This window comes from Thalassophryne amazonica, chromosome 10 (genome assembly GCF_902500255.1).
Source record: "Thalassophryne amazonica chromosome 10, fThaAma1.1, whole genome shotgun sequence".
Classification (NCBI taxonomy): Eukaryota; Metazoa; Chordata; class Actinopteri; order Batrachoidiformes; family Batrachoididae; genus Thalassophryne; species Thalassophryne amazonica.
In genome coordinates this window covers 66,614,871-66,625,154 of record NC_047112.1, presented here as the reverse complement: position 1 = coordinate 66,625,154, position 10,284 = coordinate 66,614,871, and the positions used below count along the sequence as shown (strand labels likewise).

The window sequence follows — 10,284 nt, the reverse complement described above, 5'->3', positions numbered from 1 at the left end:
TTTATCATGTGTAAATGTGTTTATCCTGTGTGTGTGAGAGAATGTGTTTATCCTGTGTCTGTGTGTGTTTGTGTGTGAATGTGTTTGTCCTGTGTGTGAGAATGTGTTAATGTGTGTGAATGTATCTATCCTGTGTAACTGTGTTTATCCTGCATAAATGTGTTTATCCTGTGTGTGTGTGCGTTTACCCTGTGTAAATGTGTTTACCCTGTGTGAATGTGTTTGTCCTGTGCGTGTGAATGTTTGTTTTATGTGTGTGTGTCTATCCTGTGTATGTGTGGGGGGTATCCTGTGTGAATGTGTTTATCCTGTGAGTGTTTATCCTGCAAGTATGTGTGCTTGTCCTGTGTGTGTGTGTGGGGGGGGAGGGGCTTACCCTGTTTGTGTGTGTTATATCCTGTGTGTAGGTTTGTCCTGTGTGTGTGTGTGGGTTTATCCTGTGTGTGGATGTGTGGGGGGTTATCCTGTGTGTTTGTCCTGTGTGTGTTTGTGTGTGTGTGTGGGGGGGGGGGGGGGGGGGGGTTACCCTGTGTGTGTTTATCCTGTGTGTGTTTATCCTGCATGTGTGTGTGCTTGTCCTGTGTGTATGTGTGTGGGGGGGGGGGTTATCCTGTGTGAATGTGTTTATCTTACGTATGTTTATCCTGTGTGTGGGGGAATTTAACCTGTTTGTGTGTGTGTGGGTGGGGGGGGTTACCCTGTGCGGGGGCTTACCCTGTGTGTGTGTTTGTCCTGTGTGTGTGTGGGTTTATCCTGTGCGTGGATGTGTGGGGGGTTATCCTGTGTGTTTGTCTTGTGTGTGTGTGTGGGGGGGGGGGTTACCCTGCGTGTGTTTATCCTGTGTGTGTGTTGGTTTATCCTACGTGAATGTGTTTATCCTGTGTGTATGGGGGGTTTACCCAGTCTGTGTTTATCCGGTGTGTGGTTTTATCCTGTGGGTCTGAATGTGTTTGTCCCGTGTGTGTGTGTGTGTGTTTATCCTCTGCAAATGTGTTTATCCTATGTGTGTGAGAATGTGTTTATGTGTGTGTAAATGTGTTTATCCAGTGTATGTGTTTATCCTGTGTATGTGTGTGTATGTGCTTGTGTGTGTTTATCCTGTGTAACTGTGTTTATCCTGTGTCTGTGTGTGTGTGAATGTGTTTGCCCTGTGTGTGTGAGAATGTGTTTGCCCTGTGTGTGTGAGAATGTGTTTGTGTGTGTGAATGTATCTATCCTGTGTGTGTTTATCCTGTGTAACTGTGTTGTCCTGTGTAACTGTGTTTATCCTGCATAAATGTGTTTATCCTATGTGTGTGTGTGTGCGCGCGCACGTGCGTTTACCCTATGTGTGTGTGTGTGTTTATCTTGTGTGTGAATGTGTTTGTCCTGCGTGTGTGTGTGCTTGTCCTATGTGTGTGTATTTGGGGGGGGGGGGGTTATCCTGTGTGAATGTGTTTATCTTGTGTGTGTTTATCCTGTGTGTGGGGGAGTTTACCCTGTGTGTGTGGGTGGGTTTACCCTGTGTGTGTGTTTATCCTGTGTGTGGGTTTGTCCTGTGTGTGTGTGTGTGTGTGTGTGTGTGTGTGAACGTGTTTATCCTGTGTGTGTGTGTGTGTGTCTGTGTGTGAATGTGTTTTATCCAGTGTGTGTGTGTATGTGAATGTTTGTGTGTGTCTGAATGCATTTATTCTGTGAAAGTGTGTGTATGTGCTTGTGTCTGTTTATCCTGTGTAACTGTGTTTTTCCTGTGTGTGTTTTTATCTTGTGTAAATGTGCTTATCCTGTGTGTGTGAGAGAGAATGTGTTTATCCTGTGTCTGTGAATGTGTTTGTAGTGTGTGTGTGAGAATGTGTTTATGTGTGTGTGAATGTATCTATCCTGTGTGTTTATCCTGTGTAACTGTGTTGTCCTGTGTAACTGTGTTTATCCTGCATAAATGCGTTCATCCTGTGTGTGTGTGTGCGCGTTTACCCTGTGTAAATGTTTACTCTGTGTGTGTGTTTATCTTGTGTGTGTGTGTGTGTGTGGGTTTATCCTGTGCGTGGATGTGTGGGGGGTTATCCTGTGTGTTTGTCTTGTGTGTGTGTTTGTGGGGGGTTACCCTGTGCGGGGGCTTACCCTGTGTGTGTGTTTGTCCTGTGTGTGTGTGGGTTTATCCTGTGCGTGGATGTGTGGGGGGTTATCCTGTGTGTTTGTCTTGTGTGTGTGTGTGTGGGGGGGGGGGGGGGTTACCCTGCGTGTGTTTATCCTGTGTGTGTGTTGGTTTATCCTACGTGAATGTGTTTATCCTGTGTGTATGGGGGGTTTACCCAGTCTGTGTTTATCCGGTGTGTGGTTTTATCCTGTGGGTCTGAATGTGTTTGTCCCGTGTGTGTGTGTTTATCCTCTGCAAATGTGTTTATCCTATGTGTGTGAGAATGTGTTTATGTGTGTGTGAATGTGTTTATCCAGTGTATGTGTTTATCCTGTGTATATATGTGTGTATGTGAGTCTGAATGTATTTATCCTGTGTATGTGCTTGTGTGTGTTTATCCTGTGTAACTGTGTTTATCCTGTGTCTGTGTGTGTGAATGTGTTTGCCCTGTGTGTGTGAGAATGTGTTTATGTGTGTGTGTGAATGTATCTATCCTGTGTGTGTTTATCCTGTGTAACTGTGTTGTCCTGTGTAACTGTGTTTATCCTGCATAAATGTGTTTATCCTGTGTGTGTGCGCGCGCACGCGCGTTTCAACTTATATCCTGAAAATGAACCAAATGTTTGCAGAATTGTAAGAATATGATCAATACTAACAGTAGGGTTTGAAATGTAGAGCAGAAGGTCGTCAGCATAGAGTGAGACCCTGTGCTTAATTCCGTTTCGATAAATGCCAGTGATTAATGAAGAGCTTTTGATGGCAATGGACAGGGGTTCAATAGCAATGGCAAATAATAGCGGTGACAGTGGGCAGCCCTGTCGGCAGCCGCGTTGCAAAGGGAAATATTCAGACCGGATGGAGTTTGTAGTCACACTCGCAGTAGGAGCATTGTATAAAAGTTGTATCCATGAAATGTATTTCGGACCAAAACCAAATCTGTTGAGAACTGTGAATAAATATCCCCACTCCACCCTGTCAAAAGCCTTTTCTGGATCCACTGATACCACCATTTCAGCCTCCTGTACATGAGATTTTGAAAGGATAATATTGAGTAACCGACGAATATTTGAAAATAAATGTCGTCCCCCAATGAAGCCAGTCTGATCACTGGAGATTATGCTTGGTAGGCAGGGGTCAAGACAGTTAGCTAAAACCTTAGCTAACAATTTAACATCGGCGTTAAGAAGACTGATGGGTCTCCAATTACTGCATTCTTCCAGATTTTTGTTAGGTTTTGGAATAAGTGAAACTGAGGCTTGGGTTAAAGTTAGAGGGAGTATTCTACATTCCAGTGAGTCATTAAACATGTCCAACATCAAGGGGGCAAGTTGGTCAGAGAATTTCTTTAAAAAAATCAGCTTGAAAACCGTCTGGGCCCAGTGCTTTGCCACTTTGCATTAGTTTAAGACTGGTTATTACTTCATTTAAACAAAGAGGAGAATCAAGGTTTTCCTTAGTTATATTTTTAATGTTTGGGAAATTTAGGTTATCCAAAAAGTATTCGAGTTTTATCAGATGGGGCCTCAGACTTGTAAAGATTAGTGTAATATTGGCTGAAAGCCTTATTTATCTCTAATGGATCTTTGGTTATAGTACTTGGGTCTTTATGAATTTGGGTAATAAAACGAGATGAATCTTGTCTGAATTCCTTTGTTTCACACGCTGCTCGAGACGGCGCGCGTTGCTTTATCAACCTTTTTTCTGGACCTGTGAGGAATATCCGAGTGGACACTATTCGAGAAATTAAGCTGGTTTTCGGTGAAAAGTTTAACGGCTGATGAGAGATTATGGGGTGTTTCTGTGGCTGTAAGGACTTCCCACAGAGCAGGACGTCGTGCAGCGCTTCCAGGCGCCATCGTCGGCCTGTTTCGACCTGAAAACATCCTAATTTAAGGCTTAATTCACCCAGGACATCGTGAGAGAACAGAGAAGATTCAGAAGAGGCCAGCATGAGGACTTTATGCGGATATTCCACTGTTTAAGGACATTTTTAATGAAAAACGTGCGCGCAAATCGTTTCCGTGATGACTCGGCAAATCTGTGTGTGCCGCGACAGGAAAAACACCTCCGTGTTGAAAACCATTTGTAAAATTCAGGCGGCTTTTGATGGCTTTCAACAAGTGAGTAACTGAGAAATTGTTTAACAGCTTGGGCATGTTCCAACTTGCCCGTTAAGGTTTCCAACGGAGGTGTTTTTCCTGTCGCGACCCCCCGCGGTCGGGTCCGGCCCGACATGCGACTCTGCCCGCACGTTCTTTCATTACAAAATGTCCGTTAACTGTTAAATGTCCGAATAAACTCCTCATGCCGACTTCTTCTGAAAGTTCTCTGTTCTCTGACGACTTCCTGGATCAACAGAGCCTGAAATGTGGAAGTTTTCAACTTGAAATGGCGAGATGCTGCCGCCTCGAAGCGCAGATCGCCGTCAGGCACCGTGGGCCGTCCTTACGGCGACACTAACAGACCAAAATCTCTCATCAGCCGTTAAAATTTTTACCGAAAACCAGCTGAATTTATCGAATGGTGTCCACTCAGTTGTGCCTTACAGTTTTGAAAAAAATTTGATCAAACAAAGCAACAGTCTCTGAGCCATTCCTAAACAATGAAAAAATCGACGAGAGGGTGGGCGACTCCTCACTCAAAGACTGCCCACAGGCGAATGACGTAACCGACAGGCGTGAAAAAACTCTCGCATGCCCACGAGGGTTCAAGCATGTCTGATGTAATCACACGTGATTCAAATCCATATGGTTTTTGAAAAAAATAATAAGGTCGGATACTTTTCTAATAGACCTCGTATATACAATCTGACACACAGATGGAAAAAAAGATATGAATTTTCAATAAAAAAAGGATCACATAGTATCATGAGGACTGTTTTGTTGGAGGTGGGTTGGGCATGGTGCCCTTCATTGGAGATTGTGCCCTTCACCTGGGGAGTAGTAATTCAGTGTAGAACCACCACTGCCATTGTTTCATTGCCATAAGAGGAGCAGTACATGATATAAAATGTGATCCAAGATTTGACATCGTTGGCACTAAAAATGAACTAAATGAAGCTCTTAAGCAAGTGGACGCTCCTCATTTGTCCACATCCTCGGGTGAAAAGCAGTGTGACTTCAGCATGAATGCTCCGCACACAAGCCATGCTGGAGGCGTGTGGGAGAGACAAATCGGGACAGTGTGAAATGTTCTTCAATCCAGTCTTTCACCCTCATCAGGCAGGCTGGATGATGCCTCTGTGCGGACAGTCGTCCACTCACAGTTGACAACCTGAATGATACAGATAGTCCAGAGCCACGAATGCCCAATCAGCTGCTCACCATGAAACCCACTGCAGCTCCACGGCCTCCTGGCAGAATCATTAGAGGAAATGTGTGCTCATAGGAGGTGGTGTCACATTCAGTATCTGGCGGAGCAGTTCTGGGGTCAGTGGAGAAGACAGTACCTCCACAATACTGGCATCAGACAACGCTGGCATCATGGAATAATCTCAAAGTCAGTGATATCGTGATGAGAAGACAGATGATCTGCATCGCAACAAGTGGAAGCTGGCTGAAGGTGTAGAGACAGTGACTGATGAAGATGAACTGGTCAGAGAAGTAATGATTTAGATTGGAGACCAGAAGATAGGACAGGAGGGACAGCACTCTGGTAAGCCATCTACAGTCGAACATCTGGCGCAGAAGCTGATCCTGCTCCTAGTTAACCTGGTTAACCACATTCTTCACTTCACAACAGGATCCTTTACAGCATGAAGAGTTTATGGCCATTTTTATAAAGGCCAATCAGACCTCTGTGGTCTGAATGGCCACACCTCGCCTTCAGGTGTTAACTGCTGTAACAGCAACATCCTGCAAATACTGCAAGCGATATGGTCTCAGCATGCGGGTCAAAGCTTTTCGGCCGCTTTTGAGGTCTTTTTCTGTCCCTGCTACACAAAGCTATATCTTCAATCACCAAGCACAAAGTCATATGTGATTTCACTGCCACTCAAAGCTGTGTCCCTTGTAAATTAATGTCTGCCAAAAGAACTTGGGTCCAGATGGTGACCTATTGTCTGCTCCTGCTTTATACATGTTAATGCCTTTTCATGTCTCATGTCTGACAGCGGGTGTTAACACGCCAAGATGCAACGTGTATTCGATCCAGACATGAAAGGTCTCCTTCATGGCCCCCAAGAACCGTGGGTGGCAAGCGACCACCTGTTCTCAGTCATATACAAATGATCAACGTGTTCAGATCAAAGCCCGTCGCCGGAGTCTCACTGTCCTTCCGTTGTTCACAACAAAGCATTTCCTGGTCCGTTGTTTATCAACTTGTGTAAATGCTGTACATCTGTAAACTAAAGAGAATCTATTCTCTTCTAAGCTCACTCAGCATGTCGACTCATTTTTCCTCTCACGCTATATGTAGAAGTCTTGCTCAACGGCACACTGCCCGTCGCCAGGAGCCTTGCTCCAAAGCTCCAAACTGCAGACACAACCTCGATACCGGTGCTGCCGACGTGAATCTCTACAATACTGAGTTTAGAAATCATTTATACTTTACATCCCACATTGTGATGAAAATCAGTCATGATTAGGTGGGAGTATAAACAAGCTTACGTAGAAACGACAATTTCTAAAAATTTGTTGTCGTTTTTTATGTTAATTCATTTATTTTCTGAGCAGGTTATTATTTCTTCAGTTATAACAAACGTAAAATTTTCTTTTATTTAGAAAAGCATCTCATCGGACCATCATTCAGCTGGAGACGCCACAACAACAACAAAGAAACAACGAAAAAGAGAAAACCAAGAAGAACAAAGACAAACGTGCGATCAGTAGGCGGAGTTAAGAAACAGAAACCGGAAACAGTCTCTCTCACCAACAACAGCGGACACGTCCAGGAGAGTAAAATGTGCGCAAACTGCGCGCACGCACAACGCCTTCAGGCGCAAAACACACCGAGTGTCCGACATCAAAGTCAAAGATAAAAAAAAAAAAAGTAACTCCTTCTGCCGTCACAGAGAGATAAAAAAAACCGATGGAGGACATCAGGAGACAAACACCGAGATAAAAACCACCAGAGAGGACGTAAAGAGACAAACACAGAGATAAAAAAAAAAACAGAAGACGTCGAGCATAGACATTATAAAGAGTAGACGCCGCATTGGTTGCTGAGGCAGAACAAATGTGGCCGCCATCTTGGAGCGGTCAGCGTAGTGATTCCAGGCACAGTGAAGGTTTGAATTTATAATCTTGTTCATTTTTTTATTTTAATATACGTGTGTATGAATGATATTGATACTTTATGTATGATTTACACATATTTTCATTTTCTCTAATACATAACTTTATATACAGGGTGTCTCAAAAAAATGTACCCAAAGTACTCTGAAATATGAATACCAGGAAATGGTTTTACTGGGAAATAATAATGGTGTTTTTCTCATTTCAGGAACCCTAAAGTTTTTTCTGCAAGACATTAAAGTTCAGGAAAAATGGCACAGTTGACCCCAATTCAGAGACCAACAATCATCTAGTTCTGTGCAACGCATCCTAAAGGCTGACTTGCATCTCTTTCATACAAAATTCAGTTTCAAAACGAACTAACTCCCCAACAAATGGCAAGGAGACTTGAATTTACTAGGTTGTTTCCCGTAAAACTGGAGACACATTTCAAGTTCAACTTCTTTTCATTTATATACTTATGCATTTGGCTCTCACACGTGGTATTGCTGTCACGAATATTGACATCATGCCTCTTGCATCGGTGGTCTCTGATCACTCACTTATTAGGTTTACAGTTTCGTTGCTGTGTTTAGTGGAACAACAACCTTATTTATAACTGCGGCGATGCATCAACTCCTCAACTACGACTGAAGTTGAAGCTAGAGTGCCTGATATCTTAGCTTTGCGTTTGGCAAATGCCCAATCAAATCAAATGACAATCTTGTGGACAGCTTAAACTCAGTGCTCAAAACTACACTCGACATGATTGTGCCATCTTTATTAAAACCATGACCCCCCCCCCCCAAAAAAAACAGTCACCTTGGTTCAATGATTACTTGCATGACCTCAAGCATATACCAGAGGTCTAGAAAATGGCATAGTTCAAAATAAGAAGTATTCTACCTTGCGCATAGGTTAAAGCAATAAATTTTCATCTGACTGAATTATTTTCCTGGCAAAAATCAATGCCAGCAATTCCCTAAAATGTGGCGTAGTGGGGGCGCACACTGTTTTTTCCTCAATAAATACAATAAACATTATAGAGTATACAAATCTATTCTAAATAGCCTCTAAGGAGAGATAAAGCATAAAAAGAATGCAAAACTTAAACATAAAGGTACATAAAAGGGTGTGGGGGGGGGGGGGGTCGTGATTCTGGGGGTGCTTCCCCCAGAACATTGTTTAAAGAGCAAGTCAAATTTTGTATATTCTGGTGAATCTGAATGGGTATGAAGCCCTCTGAAACAAAACTCACTTCAAACTGTGAAGTTAAAAACACAGTATTGATTCTGGAGGGGCGGGGGGTCTGGGGGATCTCCCCCAGAAATTTTTTAAAAGAGCAAGTCAAATTTTGTGTATTCTGGTCATTTTAATGGGTATGAAGCCCTCTGAAACAAAAGTCACTTCAAACTGTGAAATAAAAACAGTATTGATTCTGGAGGGGGGGAGGGGGGGTCTGGGGGATCTCCCACAGAAATGTTTTAAAAGAGCAAGTCAAATTTTGTGTATTCTGGGAATTTCAATGGGTATGAAGCCATCTGAAACCTAAAAGTCACTTCAAACTGTCAAGTAAAAACACAGTATTTATTCTGGGGGTGCTCTTTAAAAGAGCAAGTCAAATTTTTCACGCGCAATGAGAAACTTGAAACTGGCTTATTCACGTTTAAACGGTAAAATGCTGTCACTCGTAAAACAAACGTAGCGCACCGCAAGTAAACTTCGTCAAAGCCATTTAAAGATATCAATCATGACTCACCTTTTTTTCTCGATTAAAGTCACTAACCAGGACTTTGGTGCGATCAATAAACGAGGCTCGTCCGCTGTGTCCCACCGGAGTTTTTATTCGTTCCTCATTAACGTGGCTTTTCCGAGGGGCAGCCAACCCTCAGACCCGGACTGGATCATTATCTGACACTTCATCATCTGAAGTTAAAGATAATGTCCTCCGTTATCTGAAACGTGACTCGTTCCTTCAAATGCGCGCGGTGTTACCGGTGTCACGTGGGCTCATCGACAAGCTGAAGTTACGGCCCCTCGTGTAAAAAAGGAAAGAAAAAAAATATCTATCCTTCATGTGTGGTTTTTGTGGAACTTCACTGATTAAGCGATTTTCTTCCAAGTGACTCGTTCTCTGCTGCTGCCACCGTCTTAGCAGCTGGGTGTTGGTCCTCCGGGCCGCAGGTCCGACTGATAAAAATCTCTCTCTCTCCTCCACCCCTGGACAGGGAGGAGAAGGACCGTGGCTCATGGCAAGCAGTAAACAGAGCGGAGAGGAGTGAAAATTCACAGTCCCTTCCTCCGCAGTCCACGCTGACATTGCTGCTGCTTTGATTAGCGCAGAATGTGATGCTGCTTTGACAGTGAGACTATCATATTTCGGCCCCAAAACATGTATGACACAACGTGTGCGCACGTATGTGTGGTCAAATTTTCCAAATGACGGAAATCCGTCGTGGTGACGGAGAACTTTAACCCATGACCTTGCGTGCTTTCTTAGACTATAAGCATGCACTGCTGGCTATAAAGCGGACCTATGACTGATTTGATCAATAAAAACAAGCATAACTCAAAGTTCTTGCTTGACACGGTGGCAACACTTATTCATGGACAACCACCTGCGGTTCACTCTTTTTACAGCACAACATTTCTAAGATTACTTTGAGAAGAAAATAGAAGACATTAGGTTAAACACATCCCAGCATGCCTTAACCCAGCCACTTAACCTTGCTGTTAAAATGGGTGCCATTGCTGAGGTATTGCCTATATTTGCAGAATTTGATAGCATCTCACTAGGCGTGCTGACTAAACTCATAATGTCTACAAAAAGCACAACCTGCTTATTTGATCCTACACCAACAAAACTGTTTCAGGACCTGTGGCCCACTCTTGGGCCGACTGTGCTGGAAATGATTAATCTCTCATTAACTTTTGGATCTGTTCCTAAGTGTTTCA

At 43.4% G+C, this 10,284-nt stretch overlaps 1 protein-coding gene across 1 annotated transcript in view; it reads right to left on the bottom strand.

The window, feature by feature from the left end:
• lrrc41 (leucine rich repeat containing 41) overlaps positions 1-7,191 on the bottom strand; it is a 97,256-nt gene extending 90,065 nt beyond the window's left edge. Inside the window, exon 1 of the mRNA XM_034180177.1 lies at positions 6,986-7,191. Coding sequence (XP_034036068.1) covers positions 6,986-7,079 — 94 coding nt within the window. The 5' untranslated portion in view covers positions 7,080-7,191. The remainder of the gene's footprint in view (positions 1-6,985) is intronic.
• Positions 7,192-10,284: the final 3,093 nt, after the last annotated feature.